This window comes from Labrus bergylta, chromosome 2, assembly GCF_963930695.1.
Source record: "Labrus bergylta chromosome 2, fLabBer1.1, whole genome shotgun sequence".
NCBI lineage: Eukaryota > Metazoa > Chordata > Actinopteri > Labriformes > Labridae > Labrus > Labrus bergylta.
Window position 1 is genome coordinate 3,452,776 of NC_089196.1, and position 27,408 is coordinate 3,480,183.

General features: G+C 41.8%; 1 protein-coding gene across 1 annotated transcript in view; it reads right to left on the reverse strand.

Moving 5' to 3' along the window:
• arvcfb (ARVCF delta catenin family member b) overlaps positions 1-27,408 on the reverse strand; it is a 264,318-nt gene that overhangs the window by 136,271 nt on the left and 100,639 nt on the right. The window contains 3 exon segments of the mRNA XM_065962786.1: positions 13,296-13,515; positions 15,046-15,137; positions 25,561-25,656. Coding sequence (XP_065818858.1) covers positions 13,296-13,487 — 192 coding nt within the window. The 5' untranslated portion in view covers positions 13,488-13,515; positions 15,046-15,137; positions 25,561-25,656.

Here is a 27,408-nt window from a genome sequence, read left to right on the forward strand (position 1 = left end):
CTCAAAAAGGTTGGGGGTTTGATCCCCAGCTCCTGCTGCTACATGTCCGACGTGTCCTTGGACAAGACACTTAACCCCAAGTAGTTCCTCTGCCTCATCATTGGCGTGTAAATGTGTATGAATGGATGAGTTAATACTGATGGACTCTTTACTCAGCAGCCTCTACCATCAGTGTGTGAATGTGTATGAATGGATGAGTTAATACTGATGGACTCTTTACTCAGCAGCCTCTACCATCAGTGTGTGAATGTGTATGAATGGATGAGTTAATACTGATGGACTCTTTACTCAGCAGCCTCTACCATCAGTGTATGAATGTGTAGGTGTGACCTGCGGTGTAAAAGAGCTTTAAGTAGTCAGAAGACTAAAAAAGCACTATTCAAGTCCATTTAACAACAAACGCCGCTAACAAACTCTGTTCTCATCCTCCTTGTCTTAAGATGTTTTCACATCTGTACTCCAGCAAATATGTAGATCATCAGAGCGTAGCGATCAGACACTCTATGCACCGTGCAGCAGTCACAGTATATAAACGTCACACCCCCCCCCCTGCTAAATCCTGCTGCGTTCTCACATCAGCCCACTCTGACTTGCTGCGGAAAAAACACTAGAGGTCTGGCAGGAGAAACTCAGGGTGAAGTCTGAGTGATACATTCATCTGTTTGCGTTCACACATGCAGCTCCTCCTGGAAATATTAGGAGGTTTTCAGGAGATTTGTGAAAGCGCTATTACATTATTTATTCTTTGTTTTGTTTTGTTTGGTATTCTTTTTTTAGCATCTGTGAACTTCAGATAAGCTCTATAAATGATTATTAGACATGACACACACCATGAAGATAGCATGGTACCACAAGGTGTTTCTACTGTCACAAACAGAAGGTACAACAAACGGATAAAAGGAAGCAGGTGACAAACATCTTCCATTCCATTGCAAAAATAATTCCTGCTCTGTGTTCAGCAACACAGACGTTTGATTTCTACTGTACGGTGGAATACCTGCTACCGTCAGACACAAGCTATATTCCCTGGAGAGCATGGCAGCCCACGCCTGGGCCTTGTAAAATAAATGTACAAGGTGTATGAATAATCCAGGAGTTGTAATCAAAGCTCCTGAAGTCAGCTTCACTCCTGCAGGATGTGTGGTGTGAAACAGATGGTGGAGAGGTTAATGTTCAGCAACAAGGCGTGCTTTGACAGCCAGACACCTGCAATGAAGCTGCATCTGTTCAAATGAGGCTTCACACTTTAATTCAGCAGGAGAAAAAAGAGAGGGAAGAAGAAAGAAACGGATACAAATAGCAGACAGAAGAGAGGACGGGCTCGGGCTTTTTTGAGCTATATGGAGTTTTAGTACAAATATAACGTTTTTATAATCTTCAGTTTCAAAAGAGAATTTAAAGATAGAGTCAGTATTTTTTACTTAAAAATCAAAATACATACTTATACTAAAGAGAAGCTGCTCGTCATCCCTTCTGGGCTTCCCTACATGTGTGGTGTCTGTGTCTGCAGAGACTCTCTCCTTTGACTGGATTCTTATGTTCTGGTTTGTTTTGGTTGGCTCGGGACATTTCTGGGCGGGGAGCTGATGTGTTTCCTCCAGCCAATGACAACACTCAGGTGAGTTCAGGGGTGGATACAACTCAGTGATTGGATACGATTCAAACCGCTGAATATGACAGATGTGGACGTAGTGGCAAAGAGGAGAAAATATAACCATAGTGAGGCAAAACGCAGAGCGGGTAAAGCGCGTTCTAAAACGAGGGTGAACCTTGTGTTAGCTTTTAGTCGAGGACGCAGAGTTGGTCTGCTTTCTAACCGGCAGTTAGCTTGTGCTAGCGTGCGGTATCTTGCAGTGTAGGTATAAGCAGTAAACGTTAGAGGTGGGGGAAAGAAAAAATGTAAAAATCGAGATTCTTATCTTACGAGATTTTAAATTGATTCATAACTTCCAAAAAACGATTTGGATTTTTTTGGGGGCTAATCAGCCACTCCCTGCTAAGTGCTACAGCTAGCTCTTTAACTCAGTAGAATGCCAAATGGAGCAACAAGAAATTCAGTCAGTCTCACAGATGACTGGAGTAGATCCTGAAGTATGTACTAATTAAAAAATAGACTCTGAATCCAGAATCGTTTTGAATTGAAAATCGATTCTGAATCGAATCGTGACCCCAAGAATCGAAATCGAATTGGAGACACCCAAAGATTTCCAGCCCTAGTAAACATACACACTACATCCTGCAGTGGGAATGTTCTACTGGTGGCGATGAGCCCAGGAGGAGGGGTGTTAACAAGCTGCGATAAACACTAACTCTACCTTTAATGTCATCTAATTCTGAGTCACACTTCAGAGCTGTTCCTCTGCACTGTTAATACATTTCTTGGGAAACATGTCTTTAACATCAAACTTGAACAAAGAGGTGTATACATTCAAAGTGAAATCCAACTTAACACAAAGCAGGAGCAAAGAAAGTGCACATGTTGTGTTTTAAACGATCAGCCTGACTTTTCTACGTTCTTTGAGTCACAGCTCGAGGGCCCTGACGTCAACGTGTGAGAGTCTGCAGGCCTGAGATGATCTGCTCCAGGCTGACTCTGTTTATTGTAACAGCTTGCATAAAAAGCACTTATCTAATGACTCTTACTGTCATGTTTTTATTTCTCCTTGAAAAATGGCCACTCAGCGATGCAGAGGATTACAGTCCAATCTATCGGGGGCTTTTGTCTTGGAAAAAGACCATTTTCTCTTCGTTGAGGGAAATAAAGCTCTGAGTGACTTCAATTCAGATCACAAGGTCCTATTCTCTGTTTTTTTTAAGGTTGTGATTCTGTGACTGCGCAGCAAGATTTTCTATAACGGGATCAGGCTCTGCTTAGTTTTCCTTGTTATGCACACTGGGACGCAGAATGAGGCATAAAAAACAATCAATCAACTTTTTAATTTAAGCCGAACATACGGTTAAGTTTGGCGAGTCTGCTTTTTTAGAATATGTCAAAAACAAAAGATGTTTCAGCATGGCCTAATGCCAACATTTCTGCTGAAATGTCAAAAGAAATTTCTCGTTTGCTGTCTAAGATGTATTGTTAACAGATGGGCCAGAAAACTGGCAAAAATAAAACCATGTTTCAAACACTTCATGTGCATGTTGGCTCAGGAGCTGACTGGCAGAGTTCCCAGTCTTTGCATCTGACTAACATCTTCTTGCAGATCTGCAGAGTTAAAGTGACAATCAGCTCCATTTGCTTTGTGGAATCTAAAGAATGTTTACGGTGATTTTTGCAGAATACATGTGTACATGTGTTTGCTTAATTCATGCCATTGGCAGAAGTGGTGTTTATTTGTATTTTTTTATTTTTTAAGGTTTATTTTGGGGGCTATATTTAGAGATAAGTGAGTCAGAGTCAGAAATTGGAGAGAGAGAGAGAAAGAGAGAGAGAGAGAGAGTGGGGAATGACATGCTGGTCGGATTCAGACCAAAGTCACCCGCTTTGAGGACTATAGCTTCTGTACATGGGTTACCGGTGCCTCTCCAGAAGTGGTATTTTTACACGCGCTCAAAATTCCTGAAAATCCTCAAAACAGCAGATTGACTCACCCAGACATTACCCGGACTTTCTGGGTGACAGCAGAGATAGCTACTTGTGAACACAGAAGGTAATATTCAGGACAATTCACCTTAAGCGAGAAGGAGAGGGTGATGACAATTATTTCATGTGTGAACTTAAAGGGTATAGTATAATAAGTATAATGAAAACACACTTGTAGTGTGTTTGAACATATATCTGGGTAACCTGAGTGTCTACTGACCCACAAAATGTGAAATAAACCCATCCAGGCCTTTGTTTGTGGTCTGCATAAGTCTTACAACACAGAGAAAGATGCTCCGTTTTCAAATGTGCTCTCTTTGTGATGTCACAGTGGGGTTCTGGTAAAAAAAAAATCCCCTCCCCTCCCCTGGTATCTCCTCACATGGACTCCACCCCTAGTCTAGAACGAAACTTTTGCTCAGGTCCGCCATTTTTATTCTCACTAGCGAAGGAGTGATGTCTACCGGGAAAATTTAGGGGGGGGGCTCATTGCATTTAAAGAGACACACACACCAAAACGGAGCGTTCTGAGAGAGCTGGTTTATACAGGGTCACAAACCTCCTCTGCTGCTTGATTCATGTTATATTTTGACCAAAGCACAGCACAGATGTTTCATTTAGACCACAGGGGACTGTTTGAAAAGGTGGAGAAGGGGATGATACGTCCTCTTTAAAGTAACATTGCTTCATCTGTTCCTAAGTATGTGCACCCCCCCATGCGACGGGAGAAACTTCAGTCTGTGAGGGACACATTGTGTCGTTAGGAACCTTGGAAAATCTCGGGTTCGGCTCGGGTTCGGCTGTTGACCAGAAATGTACAGGACTGAAAGAATGAAAACAGCTCTCCATCTGAACGAGGCACTCGGAGAGAAAGTCTGTCAGGAGTCATTTCACACATTCTTGCACTATTAGCACCAACCTCCACACAACCAGAGTCACTCTCAGACAATCTGAGACTGTTATGGCTCCTTTTCCTATTTCACCCTTTCTAAATGTGCCAACATGTAAATAGAGCCCTGTGAGTGTGTGTGTGTGTGTGTGTGTGTGTGTGTGTGTGTGTGTGTGTGTGTGTGTGTGTGTGTGTGTGTCCTCAACTCTGTAACCCAAACAGTAAAGGTTTTTTCAAATTCCAGACCCTGTGATGTTCAGCCCTTTTTAAAAGTTTTACCCGCAGTGTGTACATCTCAGCCTGAGGCAGCGCTGACTCGTTCAGCCAGAGGAGCATAGTCACTGTGAGTGTGTGTGTGTGTGTGTGTGTGTGTGTGTGTGTGTGTGTGTGTGTGTGTGTATGTGTGTGTGCGTGTGGTTTCCACTTAATTGCTGTAATCTGACGGTTAACCACCTGTAGACCGCTGCTGCTGCTGCTGTTCCAAAGTGCTGCTAATCCCTCCCGTGCACACAGGTGGAAGAGCGAGGCTCGACCGGATCAAGCAAACACCAGGAGGTTTGTTCTGTTAGCATTAAAAAGAGAACTGAGATTTGAAGACTGATTCCAGCTGAAGTACCCAGCTGAGGGTAACTTCTGAGCTGATTCATCTGTTTGCACATTCATCAAGATTCATCTCTGGCATTCAAACTCAAAAGCCCATTTGTATATTCTAATTAACCTCAGATCTAAAGGTTAGATAACGTTAGTTTGCTTGTATTTTCTGAGCGACAGCAGACACATTTTTCAGGTTTTAAACTGCAGAGAGCCTCTTTCATCCGTTAACCTGCTCTGTATTTAATTTTCTTATTTTCTTTCTCTACCCCTCCAAGGTGAAAGCTTCCTGTGTTCTTTTGTAAATAATTCCAATTGAATTAATGTCATGTTACTTGAATATGAAAAAATCTTTGGAAGAGCTAAACTGTTAAATATACTGCAGGCATCATACCCCCCTCTTTCTGCAAAGAAAGTGCTCCAATGTTTGAAAGTTTGAGGGAGGAGTCTTGCAATTATTTTGCTATTATGTGTAATTACTAATGTGTGAAGAATGCTTTTCCTAAAAAAAAAAAGCTGGATGTCTTTAAATGTCTTTACTTGACCTGAATAAGACACATTTAAATACCCTTAATTAGAGAACACACTTGGGAGACACTGTAATGAAACCCAGGGTCCCTCTTGGCATTAAGGTATTCTTTAGGAATTCTCTGTCTGATGATGAACCTCTGCGTCTGTTCCTCATTAGACGAGCGTTTACATGCTTGTAAGTCATGTCGTAAATGAGGATAATTAAATCAAGGCTTTGAAGAACACCTCCGGACCCACTGCGGTCAATCTAGTGTTCTTCAGGTGAAAGAGGTCGGGGGGGTTGTTTGGTTATTTCCGGCTGGACACTGCACGGAGTGAGGTCACATTCCTCAGGTGGCGTTGGGGTCCTGTAAAAGGGGCTTTTATTTTTAACACATGGGCTATAATTTAGTCTTAGCAGTCTGATTCAACTGAGATTCAAGCACATATGCAGACTGGAGATTTAGCCCGTCTCCTCACCTATGCGAGCAGAGGAGGATATCTGGTAAAGACATGGAGAGCAGATACCCCTCTTAGTGCTTTCAGTGAGCCTAATAGTTTAATGGGTCGTGATCAAATGGCAGGGCGGCGCACCCAGAGAGGCATCAAGTCCACCAGCATTGGGGTCGATTTTGAAGGATGAATATAAATAGCCCACAGCACAAAAAGCTTTTTCCTACTGCCTCCCCCGTCCAGCCTCTTTCTCCCTGTCCGTCTAAACTCCACAAGTATGCACAACCCCAACCTTGAGTACAAATTCCTGTCCTTCCATGTCAGCCCCCTGTACTGAGCAGAAAAGGACTGACCCCCTACCTCGAGCGGTTAGCAGTGTGATTCATGGGCCATCGCCTCAAAGTTGACTCTTAATGTTGAAGCGGCTGAATAAAAGATAAGCCTCACTTAGACGGCACGCTCTGTGCATTTACGTCTGATATCAGGAGGTGTAGAGGGAATAAGCAAGAGGTTTTATGCTCCTTAAATGTTTGATACATTTATTAGAATTTCAAATGGACTAAAGAGCCTTTAGAGTCTGCAGGTTAGAACTGAGGAATTGAACTTGAAGCCCCAAGTGTATTGAACATCCAGGCCAATCTAACATGTGACATCCAGTCTGTCAGTCTTATCTGTACCTCCTGCACTCTCACAGTTTACATGTTTAGGATGGAAACAAGAAAGGAGCAGCATGTCATTCTTCTTTTTAAAGTTGTAGCTACAAGTTCCCCAAATCTTCACACCATTCTAATTGGAATACTGAAGGTCTAACTTTTCCTGTTTTTCAAAAATAACTACAACCAGAGAGGAAAAAATGTACATGTTGATCAAACAATTTTCCAAAGAAGGTTCACATGGCGGTGTGGCTAACACGGTAACCTCCCAACCAAGAGGTTGAGAGTTTGAATCTAGGAGTCCTGTGACTGACTGGTGAACAGTCAAGGGTGTACCCCGCCTCTCGCCCAATTACAGCAGCTGGGACCGGCTCAAGCCCCACTTTGGACCCTGAACGGCAAAAGCGGAAAAGATAATGGATGGATGGATGGATTTTGCAAATGGACGTCCAGGGCAAGACCGTCACAAGGAGATTTCCCTTCAAGTTCAGGGGTCATTGTGAAAAAGAAAATGGGAGCAGAAATACTGGGAGACAAAAGATGTCATGTCATAGAAGACGTGGCATGCGGTAACAAAAGGCCTGTGGCTCAGTTGGTAGAGTGGGTCGTCTCTCCCAGCTCCTGTAGCAACATGTCCGATGTTGCTCCCGCTGCTTTTTCGGCAGCGTATGAATGTGTATGAATGGGATGAGTTACTTCTGATGGAGTCTTTACTCAGCAGCCTCTACCATCAGCGGTTCATTCATAGGTTTATGTAAGACCTGATCTCATTGGGCAAAAATTCAAAGTATCAAAGTCAAATGAAAACACATGAATGTTGAAGTGCCTGCTGTGTCAGTGACGCTCAGTTTGTCTACAGTTTTCCGTCTTCTGCCAAGTCTACAAGACGTCAAGGTGCCGCAATCCACTGAAAATGAGCCAAGACGTGAAGGCTAACTTTTCTCTGTGATTTCTAAAACAGAATTATTGATGTTTGAACTCAGTGGACACGAGAGAGCCCGCTGCTTCTTTACAGAGGAAGTGTTCATGAAGTCTGTGTGTCTGATTCGATATGAAGTTACGGCTCTGAGAGGAAATGGTGCAATGTTTATATCTCACAGGTAACCAAGTCAATTTACCTCAAATTGATGCTACTCATACGGTGTTAGATCTGCACGTTTGTTTGCATTCCTTTAAAGGGTCATAATCCCAGCATGACAAGGTGTCAAAATGTAAACAGAAGAATCAGCAGCAACATTGAGAGAGTTTAAAATGTGACTCGTCTGCAGGCTGCTCCATGGTTGAAATGATCATCTTAGAGGAGAGTGTTGTGGGAGGGGGACGGGAACAGTGTGGCGCACAACATTAAACAAAGCAGCCACTTTCACAGCGAGGTAATTAGAGTGTTTATGGGAGTAGAGGAGGTTTGTGATGGCACAGCGAGAGAAAAAGACACGGGGAGGGGGAAACTGAGACTCATTGTTAGGCAGGTGATTTACGAGGGTACAGGGGCTCCGGGGCCCTGCCAGCATAAGGATAGATCTCCTGTCGCTATAGCACCCTCAGCCCTTTTGTGTCCATTGTTCCTCGTCAGGGCTTGGGGTTTGCCGTGGGGATGAAAGTGGGTGGAGGGCGGCTGGGGGGGCGATTGTTGGTTGAGTGCTGCTGTGCCATCGCTGGGTCTGTGCATCTTCAGCACAGATGAAAGCCTGCACTGTTCCCTCTCTCTCTCTCTCTCTGTCTCTCTCTCTCTCTCTCTAATGCTCACATGCCTTTGAAAACTTTTTTACTTTTTTTTTCATTTAATCCTTTTCTACTTCTTTTTTAAAATTTCTTTAACAGTAACTTTAACCTGACTATCTATATGCTTGTAAAAAGGAGGCACAAAGCTCGCTCTGGATGCTGCCTCTGTTATATGCATTTTGAATCTGCATACTGTGTATATATTTCTATGTATTGTTTCCTTTTCACCACTGGGTGTTGAAAAAATGAAAAAATATGAAAAAAAATGTTGCAAATATGTGTAAGTACAATGATCGGAAAGGTTAATGCATTGAAATAAACGTATAAAGAAAAAAAAGATTAAATAAAAAGAGGAAGACATGCCTCTCCATCGCTGGAAGGCTGCGGAATAAAGCGTCTGAATGCCAAACTCAAACATTTAATGAAATCCACAGTGAGAGAAATTATGCTTTCAGTGAAGCCAGGTGATGGTATGCACCAAGAGATGTAAAATCGCGCATTTGCTGGGCAGCGGCCGTGTGCGTCGATAGATGTGGCGCCCGGGTGTATTTGAAATGAGGTCACCTTCTCCCTCAGCTCCAAACTAACGTGGGTGTCTGAGTGCTGTCTGCCTTTTTCCCACATGGAGAAACTGTCACCATGCACCACTTGACCTTTTCAGAGCCTGGGAGATAACGCTCCTTCAGGCTAAATCAATTAGAACCAGGCGAACACAATATCAAATGAAAAGTGAGTAAAAGTCCTTGCACGGGCGTCAATAGATGCAGATTCAAAGGCGTCTCGGTCCGTGTCACTGAGCCTCCGCTGATAATCACATCAGGAGAGCTAATGGAGTGTCTTTGGACAGCTTTGTTGTGATGCTTTTCACAGCACAGAGTACAGAGACTATTGCGCTCTCCCGCTTCACTCATTCATAAAGTGTGTGAGGATCAGAAATCAATTAGTGAGGTCTCAGGAAGTAGGGCAGTGCTGTTTACGAGTCTAACCTCTACCACACTCATTGTTCAAATACAACAAGTCAAAGCATCTTAACACACGGGACTCACATCATACTGGGCCCAAAACAAATATCATGAAATATTCAAATGAAAACATGTTGAACTACAGTATTCTCTCTCTCTTTCTAATTCTACTCTGCTGCTCTTTGCACTTAATCTCCAGAGTGCAATTTCTTTATTGTTGGGATTGTTCTTGTTTTTTTTCTTTTATCTCAAGAAATTTGAGTCATAGCATAAAGGAAACCACCTGCAGCAGCTACAGACAAAATCATTCAGCAGGAGTGTTATGCAAGCCAAAATGCTTTGGGGGGCCCCAAGTCAGACTGGGGTCAAGGGGGGTCCTTGTTGGAACAAATGGGAGGAGTGATGACATTTTCTGTGGTTTGAAACTTATGAAGTCAAGTAAAAAAGGGTATTATTTCTTTATCAGTTTGAGAGTCTGAAGGAAACCTGATTAGACGTACTACATGTAGAATTTTATTACAATATTTAAACTAAAGTATCTAAATTAAATTAAAAACGACATCACGTGATTCCCCGCCAGCCTCGACGTCACCTTTTGTTATTGTTTTGATTGAGAGCCCCCCTGGCGGCGGATTTTTACATACTGTGTGTTAAAGAAGGAAAACTATGAAATACTAAGAATACTTTGGTGACTCTGTCTGACCTGCCTGATGAACATCTCCATCTCATCCTCTCTGATACTGCAGGTCTGAAATGATCATACAGAACGGGGAGCGCTCTGGTGTCAACAAATAAAGAAGAACATTTAAATATGCTGTCCTTTTAGGAAAGCAGAACTTCTTGATCTCACTACAATGCTGATTCTCTTGGAAAGATGTGAAAGAAAGACGACTTCCTTTGGATGCTAATCTTTTAAACACAGTTGTTATTAGGATGGGTACACATGAGGTATTTACAGTGTATCTAACTATAAACTACACTGTAATACAACCACATTGAAACATTATAAACTTTGTTTTACTACTGTTGTTTTTCAGCCTTTAGGTTTTGTTAATGAAGCTAAACGTATTGGCTTTTGCTTTAATTATATATTAGTTAACATCATGTAAATAGCAAGATATAGCTCCAATGAAAGCCACTGTTTCAAGGCTATTTCCGATATAACCTCCATAGACTGTGCACAGACACCTCTGTCATTAATAAAACAGACTCATCACATACTTGTCCCAGGGAAAGAGAGGAAGAAATACTAAGGATGGGTTTCCAACCGAGGGAGGACTTGTGTTTCCTCCCACTTGCAGAGAAAATGTTCACTTCATTAGCTTTCTTCAGTTAATTCATCGATTTCTATCTCTTTGCTGAACCTTCCCTGTCCATGCATGCATGTGCTCTCGATGGGAAACTCCACTGCTCCCTCCTGACGTTCATTCTCTGAATGTCTGCACGGAAATGTGAGGCAATTCATACAGCAGGCGCGGAGACTCCATGAAAATATCTTTGACCAATTAAAATTGCATTCCATTCATTGCAAGCCAAAGTCTCTCTGCAGAAGAAAAATCCCTGATATGCAATACTTGCATGTTCACAGGAGCATTACCTCAATGATTTGTCTCCAAAGTCAACATTTAGAGCGGCTACCAATCTTCTCGACTCTAAGTTTGAAGTGTGAATGACTTGCAGCGTTATTTCTGTGAAATCGTCCCTGTATGACTTATTCAGGTCATGTGGCTGCGGTCCAGGGCCACGCTTCACTCCACATCAGGCAGCGCAGGACGGAGGAGCCGTGCTGTGCTCAAATCAACAAACTGAAGATTGGAATAAAGTGAGAAGTGTTGAGCATTTACAGAGCACTGTTTGAAGGGACAAATCATACCACGCTGTGCTGATGTGTGTGAAGTAATCTGCAGAAATCTCGAGATAATCACATTTTTTTTGATACCCACTGAGTCTGCTCTCTGTAGCTCGGTTGCGTTTAAACGCTGACAATTCTGATCTAAGGTAGATACAAGTGTGAGCTGGCGCCCCTTGGTGTTTGGACCCCGATTCTTCCACGTGCAGCACCACGTAGCAGAGCGCTGGATGAGTGGTGAATCAATGCTATAATGTATCTTCTAGCATCTCATTTCATGAATCAGACTTTCTCTTTTCAGACCCTGAACCTTTAAATAATGGCAGGCCTCATTGAGTCTGGCCCTGGGGTTAGAAATCTGAACCTTCAGTTGCTGCTCCATGCTATGTTTTAATCCATCATGCAGCCTGAGGGTGAGTGTGAGTGTGTGCATGTGTGTGTAGGTGTGTGTGTGTGTGTGTGTGTGTGTGTGTGTGTTTGTATAGTGGAAACTAAGGAGAAGTAGAGAAAGAGGTTGACCTGATGCATTCCTCATCCCTCATACTGTTTCATTATGTGCATGGAGTGGGTCTCCAGGTGCAGCACACACACACACACACACACACACACACACACACACACACACACACACACACACACACACACACACACACACACACACACACACACACACACACACACACACACACACACACACACACACACACACACTCTTTGGCTTGAGACCGAGCATACATGCTGCCAAGAACTCAGGTGGTGTTTGCCCTGGAGCACTCCCTGATCAACCCCCCACCTACATGTGCAATTTGCTTTGGCATTTGTAGGTGTTTATGATAGAGCCCGTCCAATGCCTGCTGACCAATGACATTTCAAATTGATGTAAAATGAGGAATAGGTATGTGTGTCGAAGCCCCGCTACGCCCAATTGACCACCAATTGGAACAGCAAGTGTTGAGTCTGATGTGTGTGTGTGTGTGTGATCGTGTGAGGGAGCAGGTTAATTCACTGCCTGTCATGTTAAGCCAGTAAATCATGGACCCATTTATGAGGAAGCGAGGCATCTCACTCTCTCTCTCTCTCTCTCTGGCACACACACACACCTACACACATAGTAGAGTAGATTGCCCCTTTTGTGTGTGAGAGGGTGACAAGTGATTTTCCTGCATCCTCTTCATTATCCCTTGATGAGGCCAAATTGGCAGCGAGCCCTTTTTAAAAATGAACGCTGACACCGACTGCTTACAAAATGTGACTAAGCAAATGCAAACGCAGACCAAAAACTGTTTCAATCCCTGCAAGTCTTTCCATATCAATAATACATGAGAGTGTTTCCTTTTTACCGTTATTAAAGGTGATGTGTGTGTAAGAGCTGCAGGTGCACTGCCAGATCGTACTCTGAGGGTCCTGTTAGTAAAACATACATGCAGTCTGGAGTGGGTTTCTCCAAAGACCTGATCATAACCGAGAGTCAAAAAAAACGCTGGAGAAGGTCTGGAGAGGAAACGATGAACTGTGACTTTTTTCCGCTCAACATGGCAGCATACAGTTTGAAGTGTGTAAATCAATGTGCTGTTGTCACCGCTGACATTTTGAGGGGATTACAGCTGTCTCATTTCTACATCTTTACATTTCCTGCTCCTATTTGAGTGGGCAAGCATTCACAGGAGGCCCGGCCCAGGACTCTAATGTCCCCCAGAGGGCTGGGCGAAAGGTCACATCCAATCAGCAACACCACGAGACAATATCAAGGAGCGTTCAGGGAGAGGAGATGGGATTGGATGGCAAGCAGTGTGGAGGATGACAGAATGAGACGTTGAATCTCATCAGCTCGCTTTCAAAAGATGAGTCACCACAGGGCAAGTTTGTTGCAAAACATCCAGGACAGCGGGTTCACACAAAAATGAAAAAAATATCCCAAACCACAAGAAAAATTGAACATTGAGATTGTTGAGTCCCACCAATGATGAAAAGCAATGACCACATGGCGGTGGAATGATCTCGCTCAGATGACAGGAGGGAGGAGCAGGACGTTGGCGGTTGAAAATGACAGCGGGGGTAGGCCATGCTGGTTTTCATTTACCTGCATCACCACCTGCTGCCATGGGATTGGTTGGCTGGTTGGGGGGTTGGGAGGCAGGTTGGCGCGCTCCAGCTGCAGGTTGACATTGCGACGCTCCTCCTCGAGGGCTCGGGTCAGCTGCTCAAAGCGCGCCTCCTGCTCCTTCACCGAGGCAAGGATGCTGGCGGCCGAGCGAACGTCATAGTCCTCCATTTCCAGTGTTGGTGGCAGTTGTTTGAATCTTCCAAGTCAGGGAGGAAAGGAAGAGAAGAGGAGGGAGGAGGAGGAGGCACCAGGTCATTAAAGACACCCTGATCCAGCAGGCGGGTTGAGAGGAATCAACACCGACTCATGCCTCAGTTCCAACTCAAATACTGGATTTCATGTATTCAATCAACAAGACAGGAGAATATTTTCTTACTGATTCAAACCAACAGTTCTACTTCAAAACTGCAACTTCCTCATCAATTTGATTCCAATTATCTGGTTTTGGAGCTTTTTAAAATAATAAAAAAATACCATCTGACACAGAAACAAACTATCACAATGTTGTTATTTCTTTCAGCACAAATGTGACCTACAACATTTCCCCTTGTTAGATCTCTGAGTCGATATTTCAGTCTTAAGTGTTTACATGGATCATGAATCTCCTAAATAGGGTGGATCGTACTCGTCTCTTCTGCTTTGGTAGTGTACATGCAGCATTTATATTCTGATCAGGGTATTATTCTGATTATTTGTGGTCCATGTAAACATTAAGTAAATGTCTTTGTCCATTGCCAACATGTGGGTTTAGCAGGTCTTTGACAATGGAATGGAGGAAACATGTTGAAAACCTCAAGAAAAAATGAAGATCACAACCTTTGGATGTCTATTTTCTGTTTTTGGATTACTCAGAACTCCTCAATGTATCTACTAAACAAAGTTTTGTTTCGGTACTTTTGCAAGGATTTGAAAATGACTGGGGGTTCTCGGGGCCTGTGTGATGTAGACTTTGATCTGGAGATCTACATGACTCATCAAAATGGAACAATTAGCAGATCGACTGTAGGACTGGGAGGTAGGGGGTCACAGTACAGGGAGTCTTCTTGTTACAGTCAAATCTGTTTAAGATCTCTCGAGCCAATACCCTGAAGGGACAAGCTCAGATTCTCCCCACAAAGAGTGACTACATGGACGAGTCTGTGTGATACTTTAAGCCAAGAAACTCATGAGGATGCTCTGCTGGGTGCCAATTATCTTTCTGCTTTCAGAAGTTTGAGCCTTTCTTGTAATTAAGTCAATCCTGGCAGCTCATGTAACACTCAATACAGTTTAACTGGAACATCAAGGCAGCAAACTGGAAACATGATCCACCAATTCAAAGTGGAACAAAGGGAATGAAACAGCAGAGCGCACAATCACAAAAAGAAAGTTTCAGGACACCCAAAAGGTTGAAAGGAGTGAGCACAGCCCTACAAATAGCTGTCGTGGAGGAATGAGGCTGTCATTGGATATGGTCATGCAAAGAGCCATAATGCATTCTGACACACAAGCACTGATGAAGGCATGAATCCAACACATGCAAGCTTACCACAGCCAGCCATACAGACACCCGGGCCACACACATATACTGCCTATCATAAGCAATCAGGATTTCAGTCGCCAGCCACAGAGCGCTTCACTGTCACACACGGCATGAAATCCATAACTGATGGTGGCCAGATATCAAGGGGGTTGACAGGCACAATAACAAATGGGGATGGAAATACCAATCCACAGCTATACAGACCTAGTAGATAAGCAGGCTGAGAGGTGTTAGAAAACAGACATCCCCCACTCTAACAGGAGCAGAAGGATGAGACAGCGAGGAAGAGCGGCGAGCTGGGAGAGAAGGGAGAGAAAAACAAAGGCAAGACTTGAGAAAAAGCAGAGTTTAAAACTGAAATATAAGCAACAAACACAATCAGGCTCTTCTAGTCAGCTTGCATAGACGTCAAAGTAAAACCAAATGTAATAAAACAGAGGTGTTAGGAAATAAAGCAAATAGCACAGTATCATCTGCATACAGTTCACACAAACATCCAAAGAATGATCACATTATGTTCATCGTATATTCCTGAAATAAATGTTCAAAATTCAGGGCTGAGTTTTTAACCCGACACAGTGGGCTGCCAGTACAGGGCCCCTGCCACAGAAACCCCCAAAAACATTGTGTTTCAGCTGAGAAGTGATGATTTGATGAACTGAATGTTTCGTAAAGAATATCCATTAAAATGTAATTTTCATCAGAAATGCCATCAATAAACATTGTAATTATCTTTGACTTTTTACAGTTTTACTCTTCTGTCTGTGTAAAGGTCACACATTTCCCTCCTCTTCAACCAGTGTAAATAAGTCTCAGAGCTCCTCAAAACATGTGTGTGAAGTGTCTTGTTCTAAATCCACTCTGATCCTGTATTTGATCATGTCTATAAACCCCTCTATTTTAGCCCTTCTCAGAACAGGCTGTTTCTGTGTCTGTACCTTTAACCAGGCTTGGGTTGGCTCTGGCTTTCTCGCTCCATGTCCTATTGTTTACAGTGAGAAGGCAGACTCAGAGGGCAGAACAAACACCTAGCTGTGGGAGTGTCACCCACCTGAGGGAGGGGCTACTGCCCTTTGTGATGTCATGAAGGGAAAATCTCCAAATGGCAAATACATTTCCATGTTTGGTTAAGTGACTTACACACTATATCTAGGTAAAGATTATGGCTACATGTAAAAGCTATAATATATATTTATATAAGGTAAGGTAACTGATATATGTTAGGACTGTTAAACAATAACATTTTTTAATCGTAATTAAACTTTTATTTTCAATAGTTAATTCCGATTAATTCCCATTTTGAAATTCTATTTTATTTCACATTCAAATATAAAAGTTGTTAGGCTTTTATTTTGAATTATTTTCATGTATTAATTGGAGAGTACTTTGCTTGCTGTGTGCTTTTATTTTGAAATACAGTAAGGACCTTTTGGTAGATGGAAGGTTAGGACATGAATTTCAACACAGAAACAGGAAGTGGTTAGGGATCCATACTGACGTCAAACAGCTCAAAGGAACGGTAACAAAGGTCAATGTGTGATGTCATAAGGTCAATGTGTGATGTCATAAGGTGGATGTTACTTTGGACTCGTCAGCTGAGCTGTCTGAGAGTTTGTTAAAGTGAAATGAGACATTCAAAGATGCAGCAGTGACCTTCTTTAACATCACTGAGACTACAGAGAGACACTGAGGAGGAATATCTACGGTGAGCCTAAAAGGACAAAATTGCATGAAATTAATCGTGATTTTAAAAAATGCAATAATTTCAGACCATAATTTAATTTAAATTAAACATGATGGGGTGGCAAATCCATACAACTCAAAAAGTGGTTACTACACATTGATCCTCCACCTACATCTCAACTGTTCACAATCACTGTATGAATTGAGGATCCCACCTCGTCAGGGTCGAGTCTGTTGACATTTTTCTTTTACATTCAGAAGTTTTTGTATCACATTATGTAATGTGTTCACTCAGTAACCAATGACTGCCTCAACATGACTTCTTTCTGCTGATTGATAAGCTTACAGTTAGTCCTTCAGATTCTGTGAATGAACACATGTCCCTAGCAACCATCTGCTTTGCTTAGTAACGGTGATCTATCCGGGGATGGCACTTTGGGCTGCTTGTTTTTATGAATGAAAGGTGGTACATCAATAAAGCTGCTTTGAGTAGAGTTGAGTATTGGACATGATGTTCTGACCTTGGATTGTTCATTCAGCGAGGGAGAGACATGTTTGTCAAGCATTCAGCATGGCAACACAACATCCTGACGCTCTGTCCAGCGGACAACACAGCACGTCTTTGGTAACTAAGGCATCATCGTAAGCCCAAAGTCAACCTGTGTTGAGATGAACCCTTGTGTGCAACATGTCATAGATATTGTGTTTATACATCTGGATTATATAAAGAAATGAAAGGTCAATAATTGTTGGAGCACCACGGGGTCGCACAAGAAGGTACATTTGTTGGTACATGACACTGATATAAGACCCACATTACAGTGTTGCATTTTGGGTATTTTGTAGCTTAAACAACCAAAGATTGAGGATGGCTGGTTTGGCTCAGCGGGGGGATGATCAATGCGGATGCAACCATTAGAATCTCAAACAGGTCGGATTACAGGAACAGAGCGTGTGTGTCTGTGTGACAAAGTGTGTCTGTGTGTGTGTGTGTGTGTTTGTGTGTGTGTGTGTGTGTGTGTGTGTGTGTGTGTGTGTGCGTGTGTGTTTGTGTGTGTGTGTGTGTGTGTGTGTGTGTGTGTGTGTGTGTGTGTGTGTGTGTGTGTGTGCGTGTGTGTGTGTGCGTGTGTGTGTGCGTGTGTGTGTGTGTCTATGTGTGCCCACAGGTTTCATTCTTCACTATAGGAGCTGCTGAGTGTTTTGCCCTTATTCCCTTTGAAGCACACAATCCCTCTTTGATGTTTGTTGCAGGCTGATCATTTATTTATCGGGAGTGGAGTCTCGTCTGACACGACTGTTCCTTTATTCTTCCTCACAGAGTGAAACACGAAGAGGAGCCTGTTCGGAAAGTTAAACTCCACTTCTGAGTGAATCAAAGAAAAATCTTCCCTTTTTATCTTTACCTATATGTGAGGAACAAAATCTCTCATTACTAAGCCCATTTTTTTATCATTGTCAAATCAGCACCTGGTCGCACCATCTCTATGTTCATTCAAACGTAGCCTAGTTTGTATTCTATAATTTAGGAGTGAAACTTATTATATTTATTTTGTATTTTTTTAAAGATTTGGGCTCTTTTTTCTGCATTTACTTAGAGACAGAACTGTGGAAATTGGGGAGAGAGGGAGTGGGGAGTGACATGCGGTAAAGGAGCCCCAGGTCAGATTCGAACCTGGGCCAACCGCTTGAAGGACTGTACATGGGCCGCACTCACTAACCACTAGGCCACTGGCGCCCTGAGGAGTTTACACTCTACTTCATAACATTTAAGGTGTTGCACCAGCTGAGATAGTGTCAACACAGGCATAAGAAGCAACTTAAATCTTACACCTGGCTCCTAGTAGGGGTAGAGTCCTATATGAAATATGGTTGTCATGGCGATTGGTTTTGAGAGGTGGGATAACATGGAGGGAGGAGGAGGAGGAGCAGAGGGATTTACCGGCTGTTTAGTGTTGCCACTGTGTTCTCTGTTATAGAGCAAATCCCTCAGAGAGGTATGAGGACACTGATTTGTACTCCCTCTGAGTGAGGATCATTTCAGCTAATAAAGTTTCGTTAAATGGGTGGTTACTTCACATTGGCGTTCCACCTTATCATGATGCTTTGTCACGAAAAACGTTTCATTCAGCGACAAAACAACCTTATAAAATAAACAAAATTCAAATTGGATTCAAGGAACTACCCATTCCACAATCCATTCCAAATTATATAATAATAATAATAATAATACATTAGTTTTGTATAGCGCTTTTCTAAAAACTCAAAGACGCTTTGACAAAAACATAAAACAATAAAATCTATATCTCGATATAGATTTATAGATATGATATAAAGATATATATATATATAGATATAGATATAGATATCGATATCTCTTCTTCTTAAAGGTAACTTCAGTCGTTGTTATAATGCTTATAATAACTTTATAATAACTGTTAATCCAAGTGTTGTACTATCTTTTTGTTTGTGTTGTGGAAAATATGAACTATATTACTATTCTGTTAGCTAACTAACTAGCTAGCCTGCTAGCAATATTATCTGTTAGCATACGTTACCAAGGAGCAGGAACTATTGCCATAGTAACAAATCAGAGACGCTGCAGTGACACTGGTCGTGGGTAATGCAGTTCTTTTCCTTAATATTGCGAATGAAACAAGTTTTTCTTAAAACGAGGTTGATATCAATCAAACTTGTGTCTCCTACAGGAGCATAAACCATCGTTTCACACTCGGGGAGCTCGTGGTCAGTCTACCTGTGACCGTTATGACATCATGGCTAATAATCAAATCTGCTATGGAGAAAATGAACGGGATTCTTACTTCCAGAACCAAACTGTTGAGCCCTATAACGTTATACACTCTACCAGTTAAGATGAACCTTACGTCTCCATGGTTACCATCAATGACTCAACTTGAGTTACAAACGTATTAGTTTCAATGTATTGTTCAGTGAGGACTTTACACCAGAACTTAAGACAGAACTGAACAGAGCTGGGCCAACAGGCCACAGGAGTCAAGCATTTAGAAACGTCATCCTCACTGGAAATATTTCTCACAATCCTCAACTGGAAATTTAGTTCCAAAATGAAAAGAGCTCTGGGTAATGACTACTTACAGAAATAGCATCGTTGTCTATTTCCAAAGCTTTCCACTACTTAAGATAACCAACAGCAGAACAGGCCCAGGAGCCTCCTGATTGGACACACTTGATGATGGACTTTAATGATTCATGTCTCTGGAGGGTAGCAGGCCATCAGAGCCATTGCTTCCTGAGTCATAAAGGGAATAATATGTCAGGCATGTCAGCTACACCCTACAGCTTATCATTTAACACCAACTTCTGGGCCTTCTTAAAATAGCACAGGGAGGGGCATCTGAAGAATTCCCCCCTCTCTGTCCCCACGACAGGCCTGGTTTTTTAAGGCTTTTGGTTCAGCAGATGTTTGCTAATGGTCTGAGTCACATGGGATAAAAAAACACAGCCAAGGACTTTTAACCCCATCTCAAAATATGCAAGTAAGTCCAAAGATATCAAAGTATAAACTCCAAGGGCGGGCGGAAAAAAGTGTAAAAATGTTTGATGAGTTCCACATAGGGAAGGAGCGTGTTAGGTTTGACTTCTCTAAGATGTAAACATCTTTAATTAAAAGGAAAAACACACTCTTATATTCCATGTGTGCAGTCAATGCTGCTTCACTTGTTCCAAGGCTTCTACTCAAGTATAAATGCACTTCAGCACAAAATCTCCGCTCTAAAAATAGCACAGTAATAAATACACACACACAGAGAAACACGTGGCTGCAATTTTGAGTGTGGATCGGCAGACGAGATGCAGCTATGCTCACTTCAAAGGCTTGCTGGGAAAATGCGGTAATAAATCCTTGGCACCTTATTTATCAGTTCCTCCCCCTGAAACAAATCTTCCCTCTGCCATCACATCGCTCTATGTAGTAAACTGGCAGGTGTTTAAGTGATTTTATTCTCAAGAACAGCTTTAAATGAGCAAGCGGTTTGAGTTCTTGTTCAATTACTAAATGTCTGACACTACTGTAAGGATCACACGTTTCTTATTTGTATAAACAGAGGCCTTGGTGATTCCCTTATGGAGTGAGTTTATATGGACTTGAGTATCCCGGTTTTTATCAGGGTTTTTTTAAGTATTCGTGTTTCTGCATCATATCCTGATTTCAGAAACATGATAAGCCCTCATCCGGATTTTGAAGAACCACGATTGTCCTACCTGGAGAACTCTGAAAGAAAGCAGGATACTATGGCATGTTTACGCCTTACCCCGGTTTCTGACTTCTGGTGACTACCTGGAGCATGCCCGGCTTCAGGCAAGTGATGTATCAGCAAAACAAACATGGCAAACACAAATTCCGCTGCCAGGGGGCTCTCAATCAATGCTACAATAACAAAAGACGACGTCGAGGCTAGCGGGGAATCTTGGGAGTGATTCACCCCCCCCCCCCACCCCATTGGTGAAACTGAACTCCCCGTTGACGAGCTAGTGTCTCCAAGTATCATTCACATGAGGTTTTTATCACAGCAGCGCATACAGCAAAAGTACGGCAGCTCATACTTCCTTCTGTTGTGGTCTTTGACGTAACATCTGGTGTTTCCACGGCAACGATAAACATTCCGTCTGTAATGGTGGCTCTGTAACGGCTGCCAATGCGACAAGACAAAGTAAGTCCCATTACAACTCTAAAATTACGGATTTCTCTGGCTTTGATAACTGTTGGAAATATTTGAGGTAATGTAAGAACTCAATAAAAAATATTTATATATAACATTTTTCATTAATTTTGACATTTTAATGCAAACATTGTCACCAAATTCTACACATTGTACGTTAGATCAAAACCAGGATACTCAAGTCCATACTTATTGTTGAAATTTCTTCTTTGTGTATTTAGAAACTTACAACCTTGAGCACACTGACCAAAGGAAGCCTTAAGTACCAACATTTGAGCTTTTTTTTCATTTTTATCTTCTCCTTCCTTGAGTGAAAGATTCACAAACTGGGTCAGTTGGTGTGAGCCTGCCGTGTTCAGTCAACTGACATCATACACTAGATTTACAGCTGTTATCTCTCACTGCCACTCGATACCACCAATGTGGAAAGATGCCAAGAGCGGCTTTAACCACAAGGCAACCCTATAACTGTAACGATATGGAGCTGGCACCAAACCGTTCATGCCTTGCAGTGTTTGTGAGAGTCGGACGAGGTGACACTCTGTGATGAAAGACATATCCGGAAACGATTTTAAAGCATCAGTGTTATAGTTTTGATACGAGATAATTGGCTTTGAGTATGCAGTGTGGGACTAGAAATTCATCCAACCAGTTGGGAGCAGCTGATTGGTCCCTGATCAGCCCTTATGCCCTCCTGCACGCTGCACAGTAAACAACATGGACTTCAAAATCATCTGCACAATCATCTGGCCTTGCTATTTGCAAGAAAGAAAATTGTTTCAAAAACTATTTGTTAAGCTTTTTTACATAACAGGATTAAAACAAACAAAAGGGGCCCACGTCTAACACAGAGGTGACCCTGAGGAGAACCACCATGTGCCATGTGTCTTCAGGGGTTTGAGCCAGGGGTCATTAGAGGGTGCAGAGAACAGATTGGGAGGGTAAAGGATGAGGATAATTGAGCGTGACCACCAGTGCCCTGATATTGAGTTAGAAACATTCACCTGATTAGGGACTTGGTGGGTGGTGGGGTCTCCCCCCCCCCCCAATTTCCCCCCTTTCCAGAGGCTGTAATTGCCGCTTAAATTAATTCCTTGTCTAAACACATCTGATGCCCATCTGAGAATGCATCTGTCAGTGGCACAATTGAGTACGGTACTTAAAAACACCTGCTCCTCCTCTTCCTCCTGCTGTGTGCATGTGATCTACCGTACTTGTATTTACCGGGATGAAAATGTATTCATAAAGTCGGAGAGTAAACTAGTGAAATTAGAGGGTATTGCTCTGCCGTCGACTGTCATTTCAGAGCCACTAATTTCAGGCTCTTCGGGGGATTTTTCGTCTTGGCTGAGCTGTCCAATATGTCAAAGCTCTTACCGAGAGTGACTGGCACTTAAGTGATTCATCACAATGACAATCTGCTGCGTTGGGAATTTACGCTCACCAAGGGGATGATTTTTATGAGTTTGATGACTGTTAAAAAAAACACTACTCATGAACATGAAAGTCAGTTTAAATGACTCGACTTATCAAGAGAAAAAGATTTTACCCATCCCTTGATGTCATACATGATGGGAGCACATTATGAGAAGTGTTTTTAAATTTTTTTTTTTGTATGAATGAATGCAGCAAAGCAAATCCTCAATTAAAGGCAGAGTTGGTTATTTTCAAAAACTAGCATGATGTTGAAAGTAGCATTCCCTCAGTGCTCCGTCTACACCCACCCCCTCCCCTCTGTGCTTCCTCAAAAGCCACGCCCCCTCACTTACTTTGCTCCAGAAGTGGACCTCAGCTCATCTCTTACATTGTGTAGAAACTACGTCGTCTCATGTCTCATTCAGCAGTAAGTAAACTCACAGTATAAACTCCTAAAGTCATCAGTGACGCTCTTTGAGTGTGAGCTAGAGCACACAAGAGGTAGAGAACGAGCAGGGAGACAGGGAGGCGTCTGATTGGTTCATCAGATTGGTACCTTGTGCAGACATTGATTGAAGTTTTTACAGGCTTACAACTGACACAGATGACAGATTTTCTTTGTTCCTGTTTCAGAGCACGAGTTATTAATGTCTGTTAGGACCTAAAGACAATTTCAACCAAAATGAATGGTCGGTCCTAATTGGCCAGATGAGGTGCTAAACTTAAGGTCAAAGTAAGGCTGCCATTTTAATGTAATTCAATCTAAAAAATTGAATTATTTTTGATTTGAAGCAATCCGTCGATCTTTATGGATGTAATGTCTTTGGATTAAATATTTTGCTGGATTTGGAATGAGGGGACCCATTCAGATGCAACAAGCCATTTTTGTTAGAGTATTATGATTGGGAGAGTTCATTAAATCTCCAAATGGTAAGACAGTAAAAAACAGTTAAAGTAGTTGTTTTTCCATGGTCTGACAGATGCATAGATTGTGGCTGCTGTGGTGTTTGGATCTTAAAATGATTTACATAGTCGGAAATAATAATCATAGCTTTGTTATGATGTATGGCATGAGTGATACAACAGGACAAATTCTTGAAGAAGGCAATCATGTATAAATGGGGTCCTTGAAGATGATTATCCTACATATAATAATCTAAGACGGTAATTGATTAACATTTTGATAAGATTAAACGGAGTACAGGAAAATGAATGCGCTGTCAACAGTAATGAACCACCCTTGATTTTAAGATTCCAGTCCTTGTGATTTTGAGGAACACAACAGTGATTATAAATGGCCCAGAGGGGTGTCGTTGATTGATGGCAGGATAAGCTAAGTTTAGCGAGGTTTGCGGAGTCCACAGCCGATCACTTTCACTGCTAGGAGAAAATATATGCGGCTGTTGTTTACCATCCATATTTTATTTCATCCTCTCTTTGAACCGCCTCCCTATGTGGAGGAAGGCATGCCTGAAAACGCTGACAAACACACTCACACGCAAACCCAACCACGTCCGTAAACAATTTAATTTGAATTAATAATGTTTGACTTAACAAGTGTCTTTGTTAGCCTTTGTTTGAAGAGATGAAACAGTTCATTAAAACTTTTAGGTAATGATTCATGACACCTATTACCTGGGGTGTTCCACAAGGCTCATATGACTGCATGTCTCTGTAAATCTCAGTTACTAACCACATCTTTTAATGGGAGCTCTCTCAAGTTCCTCGGGATCCCCTGTTTGTCCCTATCCTTCTTCCTGCATCTTATCCCATCTCCCCCTATCCCATTTTCAAACCCGGCGCAGTTTCTGTAGGTGGCTGTTCATCATGACTCTGGATTTGCCCAAGAATTCTGCATCTTAAAAGAAAGCTCTTTCTTGCCACTGTAACTTTTTCTAAAAGTGCTCATGATGCAGGGTCTTTGTAATATAGCAATGATTAAGGTGTTTTACCTACTTTTTGTAAAGTGTCTCCAGATAACACTTGTTGTTAATTGGCGATATACAAATAAAGATTGATGACAGACAAAAGACTGTAGAATTATGTAAATGGGAAAACTTCAACCATCTACTTTAAAGACCTTCACATTATAACATTGCATAACATACTGAGGATTCAGCCCAATTCTTTAAGAGTGACTGTACAATAAGCTTAAGTTCTTATAATATAAGCAGCCAATAGTGAGAAGGTGAATGTTCAGAGTCGATAAGCTACCAGGTAATACTTCTTAATTGTGAGGCCAGTCTGAATGATCCAAGAGACTGTGACTGACTGTGACTGACTGTGAACATGCTAAAAGCATTGCACAAAGCTTTCGTAGAGCAGTCAGTATATCAATTAGCTCTTACATACCCTGTGTTGTACTTCTTAAATTATATTTGAAAAAAGTGTCTCTAAGTTGGAAAGCAAAAGAATTCAAATAGGGTAAATCCTTTGGAGCACATAAGACATCCAAATTGTAATTATGTGTCTCAGGTTGTATCGCAACAAGTGACAGACTTCAAAAACTCCATTACACGGTTGAGTCTTTCGTTAGAAAATGGACTGATAGAAATGTCCCTTCCTGTTCGGCTCTAAAAATACTCTTAATGCTGTGAAGAGCCCTAAAACGGCCTTTCAAGTGACGTTTACCTGAGCTAATTCAACTGTGTAAATTATTGAAATCAAAGCATATTTCCTCGAGGGATAAATCTTCTAAATGTATTGAAATATAAATCATACAAAGCACTTCAGCCACAATGGGAAGTTGAGTGAAGTGAAGTGAGGCTCCCTTGAGGAGAGATAACAGAGAAAGTCAAGTCTTGCATTTGCTAACCAAAAAAAAAGGGAAAAAAAATGTCAGGAAATGTAATTACTGCAATGATGAGCTGAACAAAGTGATTAAAAGGAGGCTGGAGGTGTAGAAAGAGGGAGGCAGGAGTACCTTTGATGTTGGTGAGTGCCGTCAGACTGCAAGTAGACTGAGGACAGGCGTAGATCTGTTAGAGTCGACTCGTTTGCTCAGTCCGCCTAGGGAGACCTGTGGATGAAAAAAAAACAGGGAAATGGAAAATAAGTATCTAACCAACCTGCTGACAGTGTATCGCTAATACAAGCTTCTTTTATGCAGAAGAACGATTACAGTTGGTTTAAAACTATGATGTGATTGGGCTCTACTCTCATCTACAGCACACCAAAGCTGTTCATCCTCTGCTGCACATCGCCTGGGGTGTTCCACAAGGCTCAATTTCAGGACAGCTACTGTTTTCTCTTCAGGTGCCTTCATATGAAGACATTTTCAAAATATGTGGTTTCTCACTGCTGCTGGGATTCGAGTTATTAATTTAAGCATCATATCCATGTTTTCTGAATTTCATTGGCTACAAGAAGTGTCAGTCATCGGCAGGAGAGAAGATAGTTTAAAATTTTTGCCAGTACTACTAACACAACCTTCATCGCCTGACATAAGTACCTATATGGAGTAGAAGGAAATAGAGAAAATTGACACTCTGTATAGAAACAATTTGTTTTAATGGTTAAGATGCAACCTTTAACAGGCAAATGTGAAAATTGACAAAACTTTCTAATCCTGTTAACTTGTTTTCTTTCGTTCAAAGCTGCTTCATTTAACATCTGAACATTTTTCTTCTGTCATTGATTTTTTTTAGGAGACTGGACACTAAAACACAAGATTTTTATCATCCGTCCAGTTCCGCTGCAAATGACATGAATAAAGTCTGTGGTCAAGTGAGGAGAAATCGAACGTCCCTCAACTCAACCAGTTGAGTTGTTTTTATCGAGATGACACCCTGCTGTTTTGGTCAAAACACTTAGTGACACTCATAGTGGTCTGGATCAAAAGGCACTGCTCTGTTTTGTATGTCTTTGTAAGTTTTTACACGTTTTTTTCATACATCCTGATAGTGTGAGTTCTTGTTGTACCTAAATTTGAATTGCCCCCCGGGGAAAAATAAAGTTTTTTGAATTAAATTTAATTGCTGAATCTGTTTTGTGTGGAATTCATCAAGTGTGAACAAAGTACTGTAACGTCTTTACTCACGCCGAAAGCTCAACTGGTGTAGAGTGTGTGCAATAAGCTGATGATGCTGTTTTACAACGTCATTGTTAGGTCTGTCCTTACCTTTGGCTTTATCTCCTGGTTTGATAATCCCTCAATATTATGTCAAAATTTTTGAAATAATAATTTTGGTACACAATAAAGATTTATTGAATTCTATTCGAAAATTCTAATTCTTCAACAATTCAGGCAGTCAAACTCCTGAATCCTAATGATGGCCCTGATGACTGATGATGGTTTTAAATTTGGTTTTAACAATGGTTGCAATGATGAGCTTATATATTCACAGCGTCCGGTTGTCACGTGATGTACTTTGAATTAAATGTTTAATGTTGTTTTTAATATCTCATGGCTATGTGCCTGCATGTGTTTTCTAAATGTTCCTTATTTTAACCTGGCTGCAAAGCAAATTTCTACTCTGGGACAATAAGGTTAAAGTTCAAGCATTTTCCATTTAGCTGACCCCAAAATACCTTAAAAGTCTGTCAAAAATGTAAAACCATTGGTTGGAAACCTGGGAGACCCCGACAAGTAAGACATCAGCTTTGATGTTGAAGTCATTAACAATGTCCAGTTACACAAAAAAAACACATCCAGGGGCGACCTAGCCTGGTGATTGGTTTGCGCGCCCAACGTTCAGATTGTAGATTGATGTCCAATTACAAAAAAAAATGTGTCAGCATTTCTCCAGAAATTATTCTTGTTCAAGGAAAC